The 23,663-nt window shown below is 39.6% G+C and overlaps 1 protein-coding gene across 1 annotated transcript; it reads right to left on the bottom strand.

Annotated features, from left to right (window-relative positions):
* Window positions 1–25: 25 nt before the first annotated feature.
* On the bottom strand, window positions 26–23,287 carry vps53 (VPS53 subunit of GARP complex). The gene is made up of 22 exons (XM_034225489.1): window positions 23,133–23,287; window positions 22,657–22,737; window positions 20,967–21,016; window positions 20,466–20,532; window positions 15,925–16,011; window positions 15,380–15,495; window positions 14,777–14,896; window positions 12,830–12,908; window positions 12,562–12,705; window positions 12,341–12,483; window positions 11,635–11,776; window positions 10,813–10,911; window positions 10,260–10,354; window positions 9,012–9,254; window positions 7,785–7,932; window positions 7,366–7,448; window positions 7,170–7,248; window positions 6,708–6,856; window positions 6,530–6,599; window positions 6,166–6,303; window positions 1,678–1,782; window positions 26–1,021 (listed from the first exon to the last, which is right to left on the bottom strand). The coding sequence occupies exons 1-22, from the start codon at window positions 23,217–23,219 to the stop codon at window positions 854–856; spliced, it is 2,493 nt and encodes an 830-aa protein (XP_034081380.1). The 5' UTR covers window positions 23,220–23,287; the 3' UTR covers window positions 26–853.
* Between the last annotated feature and the right edge of the window lie 376 nt (window positions 23,288–23,663).

Below are 23,663 nucleotides of genomic sequence, written 5' to 3'. Positions count from 1 at the left end.
CATTGAAGCTCTGTGCACACATGGATACATGGAGGCAATGTTTTTAATAGTGTTGACACAATTCAGTCAAAGAATCAACATTTTGTAGCTAAATGCAGGAAGTGTACACCAATGCATTTGCATTTTCTTGATTTATTACAACTGAGAGGCACTGCATCAAACTCTCTGATCTTCAAATAAGTAGCTGATTTTATTTGTCTTCCAGAGAGTGAGATATACTGCAAGTGAAATTGCTGAGAATACATGAAAGACCACATAAAGTGTTGAATTTGCAGTTTGCCCTACAAATTCCGATAGGATAAATAATATACAAAAACAAACTTGATTTAATGTCAAATCATACTGATCCTCACATTAAATGCTCACATACTTTACAGTATAGTATACACCCGAAGCAACGGCATCAGTTAAAAGTCTTCAGCTAGCTGGTTCTCATATGCAAGTCAGCCTAGAGAGATTTCAAAAGCCAAGACAAAGCCAGCCTCATTTCTGACTAAAGATGGGAATATTTCTCTACAGGATCTCCAACTGAATACAGTTAACAGCACTGCAACCCTATATAGTGTACAGTATATACACTGCGCAATAATGTTACAAAGCTCAGACATTGGTAAAAATGTACAGAGTTGAATGACATACATGTATGCAACAACAGCTAGTAGCATTTGAGGAAGTGTCTTCATAATCCAGCGTCAGCTTGTGTTGATATTATTGTCAGTCAGAACATTCTGTCAACATTTTTGCTCTTTCTCAATGATGACTGAATGGAGTAAAATGAAGTCTTTGACATGACCACCATCCAGGCCTTTAGTCTTTTACATTTTCAAGATGACATTTCAGTGAATTTGTCATTTCATAATCTTTTCTTGATGAGTTTCTCCAGTTTGCGGATGCGGGAAGACTCTTGCTCTGGGGTGGGGGCACTGAATAGAGAGGGGCCACTGTCGGCCCCTGATGGCGGAGTGGGTAGCCTCTGCCTGAATAGCTCCAGCATGCTGCTCTGTTCACTGCGCTTCAGACCCTTCACAGCCATGAACACAAACAAATACAAGAAAGAAAATTAGATTAGTTCTCAAGAAAAGACAACATTAAAAACCACGAGTTCGGCAAAAAGAGAGAAAATGCTAAATTACAATGTAAAAGCTAAAGCTGTGGAATAGTTTGACATTTCAGGGATACGCTTTTTTTTTTTTCAACCAAAAGAGAGATAAGGATCACAACAGCATTAAACCTGTATGTTCATGTTGAAGCTGGAGCCAGCAACCAGTTAGGTCAGCTCAGCATAGTCTGGAAGGGCAATTGCTAGACTGGCTCTATCAAAGGTAACACAATCTGCCAACCAACACTTGTAAAGCTCACTAACTAACTTGTTATATCTTGTTTAATCCGTACACCAAAGACAAAAGTGAAAAAAAACGACCACTTTCGGTTTTATGTGCAGCTGTTAATTAGTTCACTTAAGAGGTTCTGGTAGGCAGATTTAGTTACCTTCCAACAAAACCTTGACAGTTATTTCATTCCAGTAGGCTAAGCTAACTAGGTCCAGGTCCAGCTTTGAAATTGAAGAAAGAGATGAGAGCAAGTTTTCACTCTGCTTTTGTAATTTAAAAAAAAGTCGTATTTCCAAAAATCTCAAACTATCCTTTGAAATGACTGGTAAAGTAAAAAACAACTGACCTTCATGTCCAGGATCTTCTGGAAGGTCTCAGGATTTCCGTCAGCCAGGAGCTTGATGTAGTTGTCAACAAACACCACTGGTGGTTCATGTGGGGCCATCACCACCTGTGGAAAGTAGAGTTTAATGTGGGGTTCAACCCTCCCTCCTTTCCTGTGAACCATCATGGCACGACCCAAGAGATCTTTAAATGATCCCACATGGGGCAGCTACGGCTCAAATGAGGGAAAGGGGGGGCCGCAACTGACAAAAGCATGTAGTTCTGGCTACAAACAAAGTTGGGACTATGGTTCTAAATTTAGGAGCCCGATCCTCACTCTTTTTTTCCTTTTACACAGCAATTACTCCATGCATCAGTGGCAATAAATGGTTTCACCGGTAATTATTTTGGGGGTATAATGAGTCTGGGCAAAAATCAGCATTAGTCAAGAGCAGGCAGAAAAGGTTTAATGAGGCACATGTCTTTTTGGATTAGATTCTATTGGTGTCTTTTTTTTCCTACAATACGAGCACGAGACTGGAAAACGTGGATTGGGTAGCATGTCTTACAGCCGCTACAAAGCAGGCAGACCAACACATGGCTGACAGACCCCCACCTCCCATCTCATGCATAGGCATGCACACAGGGATCATCTGACTAAAATTCTAAATGTTTCTCATTTCCTTCAATTCTAAAAAAGACCAAATCTGTCAGTGTTTACTTTTTTTACTCACGGTGAAACATATGGGAAGGTGAGTGAAACAGTGAGGAAGATAGTTTAGAAATCAGAAGCAGGAGAAAAGAGGGAAGAGCAGCCATGAAAGAATTGTGTGGAATTCTTTGCTTTCCCTGCTGACTGTGATTTACTTAGCAACTGTCCTGGAGCCAGGCCAAAGGAAAGGCCTGTAGGGACCTTGTAAAAAAACAGGAAAGGGCGGGGGGCTAAGAATGAAAAGGGGCATAAAAAAGGAGAGTGAGAGCGACAGAGTAAGGGGGGGTGCATTTAGGCTGAACAAGGGGGGGGAAGGGGGGTTGCCTTTTAAATACTCCCCAAAAGAGAGCTTCAGAGGTGGTACAGAGAGCTGGAGCAATGATGGGCTGGATGAACGTGGAAAACAGCCACGTCTCACAGGCATCAGACGAGAGGCGTCTCAGACACACAGCTTACAATCCTATGTACTTTAAACATCACTGAGCACACAAAACAGATAACCCAAATATGTGTAATACTAATTTAGGGTGGTGGTGGTGGAAGTGGGAAAAAAATACGGTAATTAATCTTGAGACTTTTTTTTGTCAGCTGACGTGCAGAACAATATGCAATTTGAATCTTGTTATTTTAACAATGGAACAAATGATCACACATATTGTGAAAGGGGTCTCTAGTAGTAATGAACACATCAAGAAAGGATCAGAGATCCGCTCAGCGTCATGGACTTTTTGAACATCTTTAAACTCATTGTTTTGGCTTTAGGACAAAGAACTTCATTGTTTTGGTTCAGTCTTACCGCTCGGCCAAACACAGCTTCATTTCTGCATAACAAAGAAGCTCCGATGAACCACTGTACTCATTCCCGAGCTGATCCAAAGAGAATAGAGATAAAGTCAGCTGGTTCCTGTTGAACATTGTGAAGCATTTGGCTAAATAGGATCCCTGAGGAGTCAACACCACATACTAAATGTCTTTGTCTATGTGTAGTAGTTAGTAGGCAATTGTTTTTATAACACATAACAACTTCATCAGGTGATAATAAAGGCAATTGTGTGCTAACAGTCTGTTTCGCGGCTCCAAAGAGGGCAACAAAAAGTACAACCCAGTGCTGAACAAAACATTTTTAAGTGACCAAAATGTTTACAATGAACTTATGTGAACAAATACCACACACTGGGAAAGGGTTCAAGTTTGAAGGTGAACACATAAGGTTTTATACACTATTATTCTCTAAATAGGACCATCATTTACAACACAAACATCATGCTGTATTGAAGAAGATTTTGAACTAGCCATTGACTCGTCAGGAAAATGTTTTACTGAGGTAAATCAAGTGAGATGTAGGGGGATTTTCTCAAAAACTTCTCTTTGCCAGCTGCACTTCCACATTGGCTTCACTTTTCACTAACCGCTTGACTTATAAACATAGTTACTTCACTTCTAATTGAAACATCAACAGGATCGTTTTGATAAGTGTGAGATCATTATACCACCTCAAGAACAGTAACACAATCATTTAAATGTGCAGCTGTGTACATGGCAAACTATTCAAAACAAAACATACTAACTTCATTGTTTTGTTGAATCTTACAGTAATAAGACGTACATTTACATTTACTGTACGTACGATATGTTCTCCAGTGTGTAAATCTAAATGTTCAAAAACAAATATGTTATGATCTGCTTAGATTTTGACATGTATTCCTGAAGTTGGCTTTATGCTAAAATCTTAGTGAGCTTTGGGAACTTAAAGTGCTCCTTCAATTGTCCCAATGAATTGCAGTTCCTTGGTGGGGGTGTGCGCCGGATTACATTTCAAGCCACAGCATCACAGAGAGCAATTCAAAACTATTGTTGAGGCTAGACAGAGGAATTATTATATTGACCCTGTTCCGATAGGTTTGTCTTTCAGAGGCTTCAGACTTAGCCCAAGGTGGAAGCAATTACCTGTGAGGAAACTTTAAGTTGCACAAAGTTGATGGCTTATATGCTGCTCATAGTACAAAAGCTTCTCTAAACTAATATGAGCTTTCTCTTTCCAAGGCCAAAACTGTTAAAAAAAAAGTCCATGTGTGGCCCTTTTCTTTTCTTCAAAGAGATGCAACAGAGACTTCTCCCTTCAATGACTTGTTGCTAAAGTAACAGGAACATTATGCAATGCTGATTGTATTCATTAGAAATGTATACTTTCTCTATTATTCTTATTATCACTAATAATGTACTTCTAATCGATGTGAACCACTTGGAGGCTTTAATGCAGAGTCAGCTACGTCTATGAGAGTTTTTAAGAAGCCATATACTGTAGATCACATTCCAGCTGAAGGGGCCCGCTGGCACTCCAATTCAGTAAAAACCAGGCAGTGAATACTGATGTGAATACACTCTATAATTCTATAATGTGAAAGCCCCTTTAATGTGTGGCAGATGAGTTGAAATTCATGTGTATACATTCAGGGCATTTTTCCAGGAAACACGGGCCTTATGGAACAGTGTGCATCCCAGTAGAAAACTGACAAATGATCAGAGTGGTTAATTTGCCTAATAGTATAATAAAGTATCCATCAAATTAAAGTAAAGCATGGCATGATTAGTGAAGGTCACTCTTATTGTTACAAACAACAAAACAGCCCAACCATGACAAATTCAGGAAGGAAAGAAGGCCTCCCGGGAGGGAGGGAAATGTAGGGACAGGCGCGTGTGAGTGTCTGCATTTCAGTACACTCCAGAGACAGTTAATTAGGGTGGGGTTCATCTACATCAGCCACATACCAGAGTTCTCTCAGGTCTCCTAAGGTAATTCTGACGCATGGCTAACTGGCTGTTTCCTGTGTTTGCTCTCCTCACCGACAACAACACCCCTATGCCGTGATCAACTCCAAGTGTTTCTTGAGTATGAGCATGGTAACATGTATATCCTTAATTTCTCACTCACACCTTTCCACTGGCTCAAGGTCAGCCACATACTGTGTTAAAGAATATGTTTGTGTGTGTGTTCTGTGTTTCACTCATTAAACCAGTAGTGCATGAGCTCCATTCCTTCCCTACCTCATGTGAGGTAGGTTATTTTATGGAAACATGCTCATAAAGTGCTATTGTAAGTAGGGGTAAAGAAACAATTCAAGAGTTATTCTGCCAAAATTAACTAATCTATGCGAGTGACTCAAAATACACTGTTTAATTCTGACTTGCCAGGGAAGCCACAGACGAGATGTTGTCTTTTTTTTCTTCTTATGATGAAACCTCAATTAGTGGAAAAAGCAGTTAGCTAGAGGTTGTGCCAGACTATTCTAGGTCAAGCGTTAGCATCAACACCAAGCTTCATGTTTAACTGGATATGTCAGCAACATTACATCTGCACAATGGCAAACCAAAATTAAATTCAGACTGCACTCATCCAAAATGGCCCATCTAAAGTTCAAAGTCCTTTTAAGGCCAGAAAGTGAAGATTTTGTTGTAAAATGGAACGCATGAGGTTAGCCACCCAAGTTAAATGTAATAAAATCAGAAGTGTCCCATAAACATCAAGCGACTCTGATAATATGTTTGAGTTGAACTATTGTGAATTAAGAGAACATCTCAGGTTCTCATTATAATCCATCAGTCAAAGAAACAAGCTCATTCTTTAGTTTATTTCAGTAAGGTAAACTGTTTAAACTAATATCTACTGGCCTTAAGAGCATGGTTGAGTGTTTTTCCAACAGTATTCTGGGAAGTGCTCCGCCCTTTGTACAAATGCAAAAGACATGTACAAAAGGCTTCTGAAAAAAGCTGCTGCACTGAAGCCCACCCACTCCTCACCTTTAGGATCATCTCTGCTCGGGTCATGCCTTTCACCACTATCTTAGTGTAGCTGGCAGGGGCCTTGCGGAGCACCTGGGAGCCAATGGAGGGCAAATCCAGCAAGACTGTCTTCAAGGAGTGAGTGTCAAGGAGAAGCTGATGGGGTAGGATACACAAGACAGAAAATCAGGCATTTAAGAACAGCTTTTCATGATGAAACATATACACCAGTGCACATTATGAATGCTAACAATGGATTTTCTGATGTAATAATCATGCATTTGTGCACATGCATGTACAGCAGAAGATATATTGGGATGGTGACTGAAAATGAACCATAATTAATGACACTTTACGATAGATAAGCAGGAATTAAACATACTTGTTCAGCTCCAACCATGCTGATAGGCTTACATCTGAACAGGTGGTTGATGAATTTGGGAATGAAAGAGCTGAGAAAAAAATAAAATACAAAAACATCAATTTTTTGAAGTGTTAATTGTGGCTTATAAATATAACAATGATGTGTGTTATATATACTTTGTGTGTGTATATTGTACTTTGTGAATTTGATGCAGAACTGTGTGAAGTATTTGCGTGTGGAGGCCAGGTTTTCTCTGATGATGGGCACATTCTGCTTAATGTGCATGATAATTGAGGTCACATAAGGACTCTGGTCTCCCACGTGCTCCACACTCTGCCACGGCATCTGAGAGGGAGAGGGAGAGGAGAGGAGAGGGGAGAGAAGGGAAGCTTTAGCATATGCTCTACGATACATTTTATTGTAATATGTATGTGACAATCCTTTTAATGCATTACACATAAAACAAGGACATATTTTACAAGGTTTTCTGAATGATGATGGTTAGAAAAGAGACATTCACAAAACCACCAGAAACCTTGTGTTATGGCATTCATAATTTAAAAGCAAAAAAATAAAAGGTTCCTTTTTTATATCAATGGCAATGGTATTTGATCCAATAACTAGAGATGATGTGTGATTTTTTGTGTTTGTGTACAACCTTGCTCATAGCAGTGAGAGCAGGGTCACAGGCAGCATCAATATCTTGAACGATGAGCTGGATGCTGTTTGAGATGACACTGTGAAAACAAGAACAAATTGACACCATTAAAACATATTATTCACAAAACACACTGTTAGGTAAGCACATATGTTTTGTACTAATAAAACATTGCATGTCTGTAATTGTCACTTACGTGCTGAAAGTATCCATCTCCCCAGTCAAATTAATTCTCTCCACTAGGACTTTATCGACTTTTTCCTTCAGTTTCTCCTCCAACTAGAAAATAATAAAACAAAATAACGTCAATATACGAAGCTTTATTACTTCGAGTGCATCCTTTGTAATGCATGTTGTCATATTTCTCTTTAATATTGTCTTCAAATTGCTTTGTTGCCTAAAAAAAGGAGCAGGAATGAAAACTTCCAGGATGCATTGTAATCACTCTGAGTTCCTTAAAACACGGATGAAACACAGGTCAAACGTTCTGTAACTGCTACATGGAAGGAATCTATTGTGTCCTCTAGTGTCTACTGTCACTGTAGTTCATCTCATGCCATACATTTATAGATATTTAAGATTGGTGCATCGGTGTGCTTATGTGTGTGTGCTTGCCTGTTGTGTGGTAGCCAGGCAGTACTCCGCAGTGCTAAGGATGCTACAGATCAGGCACAGCTCGTCCATGGTGAACTTTGCAGCCTCCGCTCCGTCCTTCTCCTTCAGCAGATTGCTTATGGTAAGACCTCCACTGTTACTGCTGGATCTGAATCGAGAGATATAAGGAACAGAAGAGAAAAGCAGTTAAACAAAGATGGAGACAACATATTGGCTGGTTGTAACATTTAATAGTGAATTAGCATATATAATTCAAGATTTTACTTGTTGGCAGAAACCCTACACTTCTCAACTAATCATACCTGGAAACATATGAGTTTGATAATAACAACTAAGATATAGCTCTTAGTAACTGTTTAAAGACATTTATCAACAATCTATGGGGTGGCAGCACCAACATGATGGCTCTACATTAACATCATCACAGAGACATAACAGAGAAACCACAACAGTTTAAGCTCCTTTCGAGGGCCCCTCTGCAAACCTTTACAGCACACCACATTGCACGACTGTGTCCCCATGTGTTTGTAAGTGTACGCACTTGCAAAGCCTTTGAGTGCATCTTTGTATCATGTTTGTGTACAGCTCAGAATATGGTATACATTAGTCTGTGAGCACAAGTTTGTAATTAGCATGCATGAATATCTGAGACAGAAACAGAGCCCCTGTTTGTGTGTGTGTGTGTGTGTGTGTGTGTGTGTGTGTGTGTGTGTGTGTGTGTGTGTGTGTGTGTGTGTGTGTGTGTGTGTGTGTGTGTGCACACCACAGCCAGTGATGAGTTATAATGTGGACAATAAGCCAGAGATGTCTTTGCTGGTAGCATATTAGGCTTTGCCACAACATAACTAACTCCAGATCCCTTAAAGCATGCCACCACAATCCATCATACACACAGCACTGAAGACATTTCGTTTAAAACTAAACTCCCTAACATCATCTTACCAACAGATTTGACAAATATTGGCCTGACAATTTTGTTCGTGAAAAATGAATCCCAAATAAATCTGTTTGTGTTACTGCCCAGAATATTTATTGATTGGATGGAAACAGGAAATATGAAAGCTACTTCCACAACATAGAGATTGGAAGCCAATTTGGAAGTGTTTTCATTTAGAAGCAAAGTCATGCTGGATTACCGTTTCTTCTCATATTCTTTTAAAATCTCCATGGTATGATGGACATGAGGAAGGACATTTTCACTATAATGACTTTTTTTAAATGTCTTACTTAGGAAGGTTGCCAGAGAGGATCTTCCAAGCATACTCTCTGAGGAATTTCTGGAAGATGGTTGTGAGAGCGATCATTGGTTCCCCGGTGCTCAGTTGTGAGCACTGCACCATGCACTTCTTGTAATAGACAAAGAGGTCCGCACAGCTGGGCAGCACGGCTCCGCCCTCCTCCGTGCCAGCCTTGGGTGGGCCTTGCGCTCGAAAGTCAGCCACAAAACGGTCAATCAGTTCGCCCAGGTTCCTGCGGATGCCAGAAAATGTACAGCCAAATCCCCATGGTTGGATTAGGATTAGGAAATAAGTGACTCAAACATAAAAGACATGATCATTAAAATAAATCATTCCTAAACCCATTAAATAAACTTAAGGATACAATAAGAGGCAGACAGAGAGCCACACGGCTGAATAGGAGAAAATATTCCATGCATATCAAAATCAAAAGTGCTACAGTCAACAGGACCACAGTCAGTTGGTGGGGCCCAATCCTGCTGAATCTTGGAATTAAAGCCAAGGACAAAACAAGCAGGCCACTGTTCTCTCCTGCTATGTCCCACTGGGGACATGCTGATCTGGCTGTTGCCTGCCTAAGGCCTTTGGACTGAAGTAAAATGAGGTTGTAACTGCAGAATAGGTCAACACTGTTCCCTTGGATAGACAAACAGCATTTAACGGGCCAGAGAGCCAAAAGCCAGGGCCTGCATGCAAGCACAGCACTCCCAGAACTGTGTTTGATTTCAGGAGAGATTGCCATGACTGGGGGAAGGGATTAAAGGAGGGAAAGTGAAGGATGATGGTAGAAGACAGGGAGACAGGAAGGGAATCAAAAAACATAAGCATGGCTAGAGAAATGTACAAAATAGGAACAATGAGAGATTGAGATGAAGAAAGGAGGAATCAAACAGAAAGACAGAAAGAGGGGGGGGGCAAAAAGGAAAGCAATAAAGAGGTGGGAAAGAAAATAGGCAGATCTGCTGTGGCAGCACTTATTCAAGCTCCCTCTCTCCTCCTCCCAGCGTCTGTGGTCGCGTAGCTAATGGGAAACATTTCTGCCAGAGACAGAGGCATTCAGAAACAAGAGATGGAAAGACAGAAGAGACAATGAAGTAGAATGGTAGGTGGGGGATCTGATTGATGAGTGGAAAAAGGATGCGCGTGCCTTCCTTAAACACAACCTGCCTCTGACCCTGGGTCTGTGCACCGCGACCCAATATGGCCTTGTCTGCTTGTATAGTTGTGTGTTGCTCACTTGTCTTGGGATTCTATGTAGACGTATAGATGAGGTTCAAAGCACTTGGAGACGATACCATGGAAAGGGTTGTCCGGCGCTTTTGGCTTTCTGGGCTAAAAGGATTGAGACATCAATTAGGCATTTTAGTTAAGTTGTAGCGCCTTTGAGTATCAATCAGTGAGTTTATGATGTGCTTCCAGCTCAGCGAACAAAGGTCAAAATATGAGCACAGTTTTCAAAGATATGGTGGTGTAACTTGTTAGAAATCACTTCTCATTTGTAAGTACAATCAGCTACCAAGGTATAAGCTCCAACTTAAAGTGACTATGCAGTTTACACCAATCCACCCTGCTTTGAATGGGTTATAAGGTTGTTGTTGTTTTTTTAACTGAAACAAAATAAACATTACATATTTAAATTGAGCTGCTACACAACTGTTCTACTTGCATAAGCCAATAAACCAGTGGTATTACCTTTAGCAAGAGTACAAAACAATCAATCCAATCAAAAAGCAGGAGGAAGAAACATCTCATTGTGACAAAACAGATGGGGTCATTCCAGGTCAACTCACCTTAGCTAGATCCTCGTCCTTATCTGCGCCCACATCCTCACCCGCGTCGTCATCCAGGAAGGGGTTAGTAGATTCAAGAGGACTCTCTGGCCTCTTTTTCTATAAAAGAACAGATAAACTTTAGTATTTTTTCTATTACTCAATTATTAAAAGCAGCATTAGGGGTTTTACTGCCACTTAGGCATCCCATGCTAACAACTCTCTTGACTTGCATAAATATTTCTGTAATTATTTAAATCGTTCAGTATTACTTAGTCAGTTTCTTCTATTTCTATGTAGACAATTTAATGGGAGGATTTGGTGAAACTGCAAATCCAATTATGAAATTCCACTCAACTAAATTCCCTGATCAAATTGCAGAACCCAGCAGGCATTGGTGTAAACCTAACTGAGGACAAAAGGGCCTCTGACTAACCTAAATATTGTCAGTGATGAAAAAGCTTGGCAGAGTTTTACGTCCAACAAAATAATAATCATTAACCGTCCATTTTTTATTTATTGCATACAATTCGACTTACAACATCACGTGGAGTAAAAGGTTTCTTTATGCTGTGACACAGAGAGGACTGTGTGTGTGAGTAGAACAAAACAAACAGCTTTATGTAATTGTGATTATGGAACAAAAAAAGCAAGCTGCATCAAAACGTTTAGTTTGATTGGATGAAATGTTGTATTGTAAGAAAAGTGTTATTTAAGGGCAGAAGTGCAATTAAGATCTCTGATTTAAGCTTCTATGTGTTTGGACAATTTCAGCTTGAAAAGGTGGAAGCAGTTGGAGTTTAAATTGAGTACAACTGTATGTATTTATTGGAGTTTTCTTACTCCGGGTATGTCAGTCAAGGTGCATCCGGTGAAGCGTTTGGCCAGAAGACCCTCGAAGTTTGTGGTCCTCTGAATAGCAAACAGAAGCAGCTTCACCTCAATCTCCTTAGCCCGTGTTCGCATCACTTTGGCAAGCTCCACCCTTAAAAACAAAGATACAAAAATTGAAATTGCTTACTTATGAGAATATTCATTTCTATGCTTTGACCCTTGTTAGTACTTTTATGTTACACCTATCCTATTACCTAACACATGTCTTTTCAGGCTTCTCCTAAGACACTGATTGGATTTATGCATTGTTGTTGTCAGCTGTAGTCGAGAGTAGCACACACACAGTGCCCACTTCTTCTTGCCTTCTGTAGCTGAGGGAAACCGGCTGAGTGTGTGGTCACTAGGTCGCTGCTCATGCAGGCCACCTACGTCAACTGCACTAAAAGCCAAATCAAAGACTCACGAGAAGCATGCCATACCAGTGTGGTTAGTGCCAAAATGTTCCACAGCCACGTTCTCTTTAATTTAATTACATTTAATTATTGTTCTTTTATTTATTTCTCTTTCTTCTCTTTTCTTAGGGACAGAGACACACCATCAAAATATTCACTAAATAGGCTAGAAACACAAGATATACAATTAATAGCCCATGATCATTTGCACCGCTTTTTCCAACATGGGTTTTTAATGCTATATGTTGTGGTGTTTTCGTTACCTGGTGATGTGGCAGAACTCCACAGCAATGCGCTCCGTCATGCTCCACTCCTCAGGAAACATGCGTCCGTACTTCTCCTCGTAGTCCACGAGCTGCCGTTTGATCCAGGCGTAGCGCCGATCGATCTTGTCTAGCCATGCAACCTGAGCACAGGTCATGGTATTAGTATATACTATTACAGATATCATCTTGTTCATTAGAGAAATCAGTTTCTTACTCACATCTTGGTTTTCCTGGAATAACACCAGGTACTCTGAGAGGTGCTGCCTGATAAACTTTTTGATGATCTCCTGTTTGATGCGTGGATCCAGCACATTGGCCACCAGACAGGCATCTCTCAACACGTTACTGGGACCACCTTGTCTCTGGATGGATAACAATACACGTTTTTTTACAAGGTGGAACGAGACAAGAACAGTGTCTGAATAGTGAGAAATGTTATTCATTTTTACAGAAACAAATTAAACTCAACAAATCTGAAACTCTTACCTTGGAGCCTTGAGAGGGGAAGGATTCTTCAAAATCTGCCAGGATCTGAGTCCCCAACTCACTCTGTGCTGCTTTTACTCTGGAAATCCAATAAATGACATCTTTTAATTAAAGTTGTTTCCGCAATCATTCAAATTGCATAAGGGAATGGTAGCAATTACATGTGGAAGCTTCCAATATACAATAGACTTTTGGCATATGACATTTGGCCACCTAGCTACTTTGGCAAATACCTTTTATGATAAACAGCCAGGTAACATATCCCTAATGTAATGATTGTTCAGTGATTGTAGACAAAGACACTGTTTACAAGTGGCTAGTTTTGTTTTCACCCACTATAAAGTCACTGTATAAAATGTTTCGAAAGTGCTTATACAAAAGGATCCACTTAAACACTCTGTCTGTCCAGTGCTTGGAGGGTCTGTGTTGCCTGAAGGCTTCCAGGCTGGGTTAACCAAGGACAGCTCCCAAAGCCATGACAATGGTCCAGAATAAGCAGGAGAGGGTGCAGAGATGTTTTCACAGATGGAGGGCAAATTAACTGGCAGCTTTATTTCAAGTGCATGATGTCGGCTAAATATCCAGCTAGCAACCTCAGCTACTGAGTGTAACAACAAACTCTGCTCTATTGCTCCCGTTTCAGCTGAGTCTCGTGCTCATATACACTGATGTCAGAGAGAACAGCAGGTCATGTATGTGTATACACACAGTATATATATATACACACACAATAGTACAGTACATAGATACAGTACACAACAAAACACTGTCTGGCTGCCTGTCAGCTGAACTGTGTCATGAGTCATGGTGAAGTTTAGAAGGTGAGCGAAGCATTAAGCAATGACAAGAGTAAGGCTTGTTATTAAGATACAAAAAAGTTGATCAGGTTCAACTATGACATTTGCACTTTCAGTATAGTAAGTATAAAGACAAATTAAATAACAATTTCCTTAACTGAATTAAATATTTTAAGGCAGGAAGGGAGAATTGTAATTTGGAGGCCCTAATATACATTTAGACTGTAACCATGTAGAATATTCACATAAAACAAACCATTCTTCTTCTTTTGTATTGCTTTATATTTATTACCATCCCTTTTTTAAATGTAAGTTCATAAGTAAAACAACAATTACTTAACTCCTTCTCTGTAAATGTTTTAAGTTTTTAATGAGATTGAGTTCAGAATTTAATAAAATATGTAGTCGTTTATTGTCTTGTCTGTGACTTTCTTTTAACTGTTTGCGTCCAGCTTTCTGCCTTGTCTTATTATCTCGAGTCACTTCTTCCACGCAGCTGTTATTTGGTAAACAACTATTTGGCCACACCTCAGTCAAAACAGAACAGAAGGTCATCTTTTTTTGGGGGGGGATCAGCACTGCTTTAAACTTGAACATGGCCAGGAATCATGTGTCCCAAATTGATTTAATGTTCATGGAAAATAATAGTAAAAAGGGAAATTAAATCAGTCAGGGCTGAGGGAAACGAGAGTGTAACAACGCACTTTGTTGTTTGTGTCAGTGTGTGCGTGTGTAGATGTGTGTATTTTCCAGATATTGGCAGGAGAGCAAACAAACTTCTGGAATGTACCATTAATTGAAGCACATACATGCAGACACAAACACACCCTTAAAAGTATGCTCCTAATCTCTCACAATGGAAGAATCATGGCCATAATGGGACTCTGTTCAGTGTTTCCTTCCTCTGTGTTCCTGTATTTGTGGAGATGTGTGTGTATACTGTATCTGCATAAACAGGATGCAATTCGCAAAATACCTCCATCCAAATACTGTAACCACTTTTCAACAGTTCTGCTGACGAGCGGTGGAATATTCAGCTGTAAGCAGAGAACCGGCTCTGAACTTGCTACTGGAAATGAGCTGTTCTTAATGCTTTGATACTCAACCCCAGAGCTGTGTGTGTAGGTGTTAGCGTGTGCACTTCAGTTACCTCTCAGATAGCTGTCTGATCTGGGGTATGCCCATGTACTTGTGGAAATGTTCAAGCACATTGACCACTCCCTGCAGCAGGTTGGCCACCTCACCATACTGCCTCTTTCTGGTCATGGCTCTGGAACCCAAAACAACACACATTTCTATTATTAAATAAAGAAAATATATTTAATACGCTACATTTTGTCAAGTGATAATGCCACGCACATCTGTAAACGTATCATTCAAGCATCAATCTAAGTGTATATCTCTCACATGTGCAAATTCCTTCCTAACATGCTAAAGGGGATAAAAAGACTACCCTTAAAAGATAGAAAAGATAACAAAGAAGGATGTTATTTTTACAGATTTTAAAGACAAATCAGATGTTTTATCAATATACATTAGAAGCTTGAACCCCGTATTTTTTTTTAACATGCCACTGAAATCATATCAGACTGAAATAAAACTCCTCATTCAGTTCAGAGTATTTCTACTGGCAGCAACTAACTCTTTATCAGAAAATGTAGAACGCTTATCACAACTGAAGAGCTTCTGAAAAATCCTAAATGCTTTATTTAGGTGAAATTAGATCCATTCTGTTAAAAGGGATTGCACCCACTCTAAAGAGTCGACGCCTCCTGCCAACATGTGCAGGTGGTTGAGGGTGGTGATGGATGTAGTTAGGTGGCGCTTGGCATGGTCCAACTGCTTTATGTCCCTCGTAATCTCCTTGACCTGCGCAGGAAAATAAAAGGTCAGAGAGGTTGGTCATTTATATCGCACAGAATAAGAAGAAAATAAAATGTTCAGAGATGGGGAAAAGAGGAAGCAAGAGAAGGTGTACACATATAGGTGGTTCGACTGGATGGTGCGATACGACAAAGATAAATAGAGCAAGATAAACAATCCACCCACTGGTTTGAGAAATCATTGCTCCTACATGCCACTGAGTGAGGGTCTGCTTTCCAACCTCCCCCTTCATCCTTTCTCTACACACCCAGCCTACTTCCTCAACTTTAAATAACTCTCTCCTCTATTGTAACAGAAGGATACAGAGTGTATATCCCCTTTGCCAGGTCATGTCACTGATTAGCTTCAACAAGCCACCTTTTGTGTGTGTGTGTGTGTGTGTGTGTGTGTGTGTGTGTGTGTGTGTGTGTGTACCATTTGTTCAGACTTCTCTGCCTTGTCCTTGATGTCTTTGATTTTTCCAAAGAGCTGCTGGATGGCAATTTGGGCCTCTTCCAAAGCCTGTCCAAAACAAACAGAGAAAATATGAAACATACTGAGAATACCTTTTTTTCACCTGCTGCTGCCGCTGATAATAAAAGTGTGTATTTATTCTCAAACAAACTGAACTGAACAAAGAGATGATAAAAACTCCTACTCAGTTAACGCTTATATGCTGAGTTTGAATGTGTGGAGTTGTCTACCTGTAGAGAAATGGCAAGTCATGGAAACAGCTAGAAAAAACAATCCCTTGCTGTTTGGTGCTTCCACCTGAGAGGCGTTAAAGGTGTGTATTTGCATGCATTCTTCTTATCCCTTACAAGTGTCCTTTCTAACAGACAGTATTGTACTGTGGATATATTTCAAATGAGTCAACCTACTGTACCAAACTCACAATAAAATGTCCCTCTGGTGTCTAGAACTTTATTATACTGTATATTCTTTAATCCACAAATTCCTGAGAGAGATCAGGGAAGCCCTTGAATGAAAATGTGTCATCCCATACATAAGAGGTGAACTTTTTAGCTAAATTGTATGACAAAAAAACATGTTACACTTAAAATACAGTGGATTTGAGAAGCAGGGCTGTGTGGAATAACTGTCAGTTGTGGTTTGCCAGCCTGGGTCGTATTTCCAGGGATATTTTCTTATCCGCTCACTACTGGCTTTGGTTCATGTAAAATAAATATCCCACTTATGCCTGTTCACAGTTCTGATATATACACAGTAATTGCCCATCTATCTGGAAAGCTAACTAGATATCTGACACTGACAGGTTAAAGTCTAAAGACACTATTAGCAGTTTTAAAAACCTATAAAGCCAGACGGGATTAGATAACATCAGACAGTTACAATTGTAAGATAGTTAACGTGCCATTTGAATATTTCCCCATCATCTGACATGGCAGCTGTTCTTTGATGGTCCTAAACAGAGATTGTGCTCGACATCTGATGCCAAGGTAATTGGCTTCACTTGGCCCGATGCTACGACACAACTTTGACTTTCCTAAGATTTACACACACACCCACACACACAGACTGACAGATGCACCCAAGGAATGCTAACAGCCGGCACCAGCTGTGCAAGGAATTTACCACTTTTACAAGCACGTCTAAGAAACAGTGAGTGAGCAAACAGACACAAACTGTGCACATACACACAACACATAAATACAGCTTTCACTGACAGCAGAGGATTCACTCTGCTTCCTGAGAGTGGCTAAAAAGCAGCACTTGGTGACAGTGTCGTGGAGACCCAGTGAAAATCAGCACAACACTAAGACAAGGTCATCAAATCACAACAAAACCATTCTGACATTTAAACCGGCAAGGAGTTTCACTCTTGTAATCTTAAACTAAGCTCACACTTGATCTACTCTGTGTAATAAAACTACATTAGGGAAGTCGGCCCTGGAGGCCAGACAGAGAGGATCTCTTCTTTAATACAGATGAGAACAAGTCTAGGTTGCCCCTTTCATTTTATGCTTCAAGCAACCCATTGGTTGTCGGGTGATTGGATAAATGAATTAGAAAAATGCATGCAGGTTATGTCATTACTCTTTGATCTAAGCGGAAGGCAGTGCCACTGAATCTTCTAAGAGGTTCCCTGGAGGAGCTGTTCAGAAAGCAAACTGCATGCAGGAGAGGCTGGTTCCAAGGCGGCAAATGCCTCTCATGCAGGCTCAGCTGAGACAAACTGGCTCGCTTCCGAGCGCTCATTTCCTGTATTTAGCCTTGAGGAGAGCAGAGAGAGAGAGACCACTGCCCAGCAGGCGCCTCTAAGCCCGAGATGTTATCTGCTCTCACACAAACACACATATGCTAACCAGTGTATCCCTTACATGCAATAATCAGCAGGGCTCCAATGCATACATATGTAGTGTTATAGAGGTACAAAAGGAGTGTGAACAGGATGCACTTCACTCCTCCCTCTGACAGATGCTAGTGTAGCTTTCTGACATACAGGTTGGGTTGAATGGTAATTCTGAGATTAAGGCCAATTCTAAAAAATCTGATCGACTAATCAGGGCTATTTTAATAGTTGTTTCATTGCCATCATGTTAACATTTGTAGGGAGAACATTTGGAGAGAAGAGTGTTTCACTTAACAGAGAATAACTTGTAAAAAGATTTGTTTAGAAATACTCCCTGTTTTAAAACAATTGTTTTGTCATAGCTAAGACTGACAGTAAATAAAATCCAAAGCACCACTTTCTAATGTATTCTTTTATAGCCTAAATATAAATATCCTAGTATCCAGCTGCCTCGTATTTCTTTAATTGTTTAATTTCTCCTTTAAAAAGCAATACAAAATGTTGGCAAAGTTGGTGTTTACAGATGATGTTTTAGACAAATGTAATAGGCTAAACTGATACAGTCACTAAACATATTTGTGGCGAAGGTTGAAAGTGACTAGTGCATTTAGAGCAGACAGAGTTCTGAGAACAGGAAAGCATGGACGCTAAAACAAGCTTTGAACAACCTTTTCTGAGTTAAATATTGACATTAATGCTGTTTCTACAGGAATACCAGCCTATACTGTATTGCATCCTTCCCTGTACCAATGTGACTATATATAAAATTATGTAAACACGAACAGACAAATCAGACACACGGAAAGAAAAACACAAATGCCAGACTGCCAACCATGCAGGAAGCAAGCCCCACTATGTGTATGTGTGTGGGTGTGTTTTCATACCCCTTTTTACATACTGCAGCTTTTATGTGAATGGAATTAACTGGTAACAAATGTTTGGGTTCCTTAATGAGATCCTTTGACTCAGACAAGAACATATAGATTCCCACCGAGCCAGGCTTTTATGTCATTCATTAGCAGTGCACTGCAATATTGAGCTGACTGTGGAGCAGGTGTGCATGTGGTATCCAAATTGCTTTAACAACAGACAGGAACAGTGTGTGTGGCAGGAAACTCTTAACTGGCAGGCTACAACCATACAGATATTTTCATAGTACATTTTCCAATATAGCCAGACTGCTCAGAAGAATCCAACAATTAGTCACCTTCAGCACTGTAGGCATAACCTCTGTATTACCTTGACACATTAAATGATGCAGATTAAAAGGAATTAGTCTGGATTGTTAAGAAATTAGCTTCTGATTAATGACAGAGTTTATGTAATAATTGAGTCTGCCGCAGAGCCACTTGACATCATACCGTAAACAAATCGGCTTGCAGTGCCATTCCTGTATGCATCTGTTGTTGTTTTTTTCATAAATGAATGATTGCAAAGATTTTTGGTTGCTAGGTAACACAGTCATTGTAACACTTAATAACAGCGCTTTAAGTCGAACACTAAGGGAACCACATTTCCACACTCTGTCCTGCAGCATATGACTCCAAACAGAAAAAAAGCACCAGAGAAATATTTCCCAGAATCTCCTCCACTTTCTCTCTCCTCCTGTCTTGATTTTTCCATTCTTCTTCAATAATCTTAAATGTCATCCCAGGCATTCCTTTGAGCTCAGTGAGTTGAGATCAGTCAACAGCAGAAATGACTAAATTGCTGATACTTTTGGTTTTATCCTATTGCTTTATGTCTTAATCGCCGTCTTGAAATGAACACCTCTTTCCATCTACAGAAAGTATTTTCCCTCTGGAAATGTTGGAAAAACAAACTAAAATGATTGTGTGTGGCTGTGTAATGTTATTGGTCTGGAGGGATTTAGAGTGTTTCCGCTACCAAACAGTAGCTAACGGGGAAAGACAGGGCCACCGGGCCAGACACCCTGACGACAACACACACCTCATCATGTCAACTGGTCAGAACATACACGGCTCACCCGTCAGGTGTCACATTCCCTTTGAGCCACAACTCCTCGACAAAAAGAGGACCTGGATTAAATCAGCAGGGGCTGTTCTTTTCCATCACGCTCCAACATGAAAAGGCAAAGACTCAAAAGCCAGGGTTTAAAATAAATCTACGTTTTCACATACGAGAATCTATTTCCCAGACGTGTTTTCCGTAAAGAAGGGCAGTTTGAGGAGTGGGAATGGTTCTGAGTCATCTTGTCCTTTTCCATGGAAGCAATGTAGAGAGAGGAAAGAGGAGGAGAGCGGGAAAAACATCTTTCTATGGCTTTAGAGAAGCCAGTGGCGCTATTCTAACTTCAGGGAAAGGATACTGTGGTTGCGTGTACAATAAGAAAACAGTGTTACCATCCCCCATATAACGTAACATCTACTATGTTTCTATAATGCTTTATATACTATGGTTACATTGGACACATATCAATCAGCCTTTGCGGAAAAATTCCAGCTCCACCATCTTCACTATAACAAGATAATACATTTCAATAGTTACATAAATCTTAATTCTGACAACCAACGAAACATGTTTCATAGATTAAATAAATGTATATTTTTTCCTATCCATAATGACATAAATGACAATTCATTGTGCCGGAAAACATATTTGAAGTTGATCAAGTTTGTTTAACCACTGTAGCTCGACTCACCTGTCTGCCATCCTGACCCACGTTGGTCTGGCCTCTCACCACTGTCCTGATGTTGTCATCCAAACGCCTATCAAATGGGACACAAAGGGCACTGCAGTCAGTTTGAGGGTAAAATAATTGATGTGCCAAGAGCAAGGACTGTCTTAGGTAAGACAGCTTTTATGTGCGCAGCGCCACTTGCTTGGAACAGTCTACAGCTAAAATTGAAACTGAGCAATTTTATTCCTCTGAATGTTTTTAAAGCTAGTCTAAGTGAAATGCTCATTGAAACTATGGGTATTTGTAAATGTTGATAAGTATGTAAATGTAGCTTGTAAATATGTTGTATGATATCCTCTATTGTTTTATGTTGTTTTATGTTTCATGTGGAACTGGAATTGCTGCAGGTCTCCCTTGAAAAAGAGATCTATGATCTCAATGGACAATCTGGATAAATAAAGGTTTTGAAATGAAATGACCAAACACAAGAAATGTGCCATCAAGTCAATGAAATGAACTCACCGGATCTTCAGACGAATCTTGTTTACCACGTCATCAATATTAGCCAATGACTGATGGGAAATACAAACACAGGTAATCAGCTGTTGAACCTATATTATACCTCTGTACTTAAATACACACATTGTAGCATGTACTGCATGTGTGCCTAAGGGACAGTTCACAACAAAAGTACAATTCCTACATTAAACTACTAAACAAAAAGGTTTATAGATCAACTTGACTTAATGGGTCATGATTTCTGATGACACATTGCAGCAGATTTTTTCAAATGTATTTTTTTTGCACTTTGAACACCATAAGCCGAGTGCCATCTAGTTCCATTATATTTGCGAGTAGGCAGACATCTTCTCGGCCATTACCTCCAACATGGTTACTAGTACCAAAACAGTCTAGATTGATAAATACTACTACAGGTGAAAGGAAACATATGTGATTTTGACGTAAACTGTCCCTTTAAAAAAGCTGATCATTTTGCTTCAGGGTATACAAATCTGTTTAACTAGCCATTTCAACTGCAGCACAGGTTTACACCTTACCTGATGAAATAGTACACATAGAGTCCATTTAGGTGAAGAAAAAATTCATGCACTTTTACACTAGGGGCCCTTCCATGTATACGATGAGCACAAACTATAGGGTAACAGCGACCCCTCATGGAAATGGAGTATACACACAGACACTTTATTAAGTATACCGTCCAAAAGTGCAATACATAAAGATTCACAACATACTCATTGCATCCACAGACATATGATATTTTTTCAATAACTGCCATAGCATGTGACATCTAGATTAATGTAGAGTTATTACACTGGACAAGTTGTACACGATTTTGTTCAGTGATTTCTTCAATCGTATATGGTTATTCTTATGAAAATTCACGAGTTTATGAAAGGTCTCCTACCATTGCAGTGGATAAGTAGAGCACACCTATTTTTATTATTAAACAAGTTTATATAATAAAGAAAACCAGCATGTTTTTATAGTTCTTAAAGTATTTTCAAATAAAAGTGTGAGAAAAAATATATGACTTTAAACTGCGCTTATGAAGTCATTACAAATAATTACAAATATATATATTTCCAAATGTATAATAGAGTCACTGGGTCACATGACATTGAAGCTTTTGAAAAAATCAAGACTTTTCAATACAAAAACTGCAGAATGTTCATAAAATGTTTTCATAGAAAATAAAAGAAACACTTCAATCCAACAGTGTGTCTGAACGGTCCGGTGTAGACAACATTGCTGGTATGAATTTGGAGTCACACATATGAAAGCTATTGAAATAAACTGAAATTATCTTTCGATTAAATGTTTGTGTTAAATATATTAATGACAGATCAGCCATTTAAAAAGTTGTGAAACACAAGACCCTTTTTAATATATTTATCAGCATAATTTTCGCTAATATGAGTATTAAGGTATTGCAACTAAGATTGATTTGGTGTAATAAATGTATTGACAGCCCCTGAGTGAGGGCTCAAGAGTTCGTCCTCTGAATACTAGTTGTTTCTATCAGTATGTTGAATTTCCAACCTAAAACGAATTCCACAACAGTATAACCAAAGACAAACATTATCAACACACTAATGACAAATATGGCTTTTGACTGCCCCCCAATAAAATGGATATCAGTAGCATAACAGTCTTTATCACTTCAGTGTACCCATGCATGTATAAAGTGTACCTGTTCGGTGGGGAATAGGGTGTTGATGTATTCCACAGCATTGAAGTCTGCTCTGTCCAGTGGGTCCTGGCTGGGGAAAACCTAGTACACAAAACATACATGACGTCCAGTCAGTACGTTACTGACAACGTTTCACTAAATATTTGATGGAGTCATTTGGCATACTTCAACATGCAAACCGGTTTTGGCTTGTCACTGAAAGCATACACTGACAAGTTGATAAATGGGACGTGTGTAATTACAATGACATTTCACGACGTATTTGCCTTTTACTCTCGTGTTATTTTAAGCAACATATAAAACAACCTCACGATGTTTTGGAGGCTTAACAATGTTAATATATCGAGGAACCCAAGGTGTTTTGGCTAGCTGTGACAGAACTGTAACGTTGAGCTAGCCTGCTAACAGCTGGTTTATAGGCATGAGCAGCAACACTGTTTAAACGCTGCTAGAGCAACCGAGGGTCAAACGGCTACCTGTTCAATGGCTAGTTGCACCTCTGGGGTGAGATGCAGAATAGCCTCCAAGTCCTCAGCCAATTCAAATTCTTCTTCCTCCATCATTGTCAAAACAAATCCTGAAAAAAATCTCCGGCATACCACTTCCTGGTGAGGAGGCTTTTGGGATACTCGATGACGTAGAAAACGGTGCTTTCAAGGCTGTCGGAAATCAGAGCTACACTTTAACGTCTCATTGTAGTTACACGTTACACACCTTGCGCTTTCTCTTTCTTTTTTTTCTCTTTTATGTATTCAAGAACATATATGAAGGTCATATATTTTGTATACAAAACAGTTGACATCAGGGGTAGATATTCATGTATTTTTTTTTAATGTTTCCTTTATTATCTTTTCTTTTTAATGACTGTTTTTAAATGCCTTTGTCTGAACGTCTTTCCTTTTTTTGGGGACGTAAGGGCAGTAGCATTTGTTTCTTCATGGAAAACAATTCTTATCACCAGGCATTAATCAGAATAAGAAGATGATCCATGGTCCCAGGGAATTCAA

This window comes from Gymnodraco acuticeps, unplaced genomic scaffold (genome assembly GCF_902827175.1).
Source record: "Gymnodraco acuticeps unplaced genomic scaffold, fGymAcu1.1, whole genome shotgun sequence".
Taxonomy (NCBI): domain Eukaryota; kingdom Metazoa; phylum Chordata; class Actinopteri; order Perciformes; family Bathydraconidae; genus Gymnodraco; species Gymnodraco acuticeps.
This window is presented reverse-complemented; position numbering and strand designations above follow the sequence as displayed.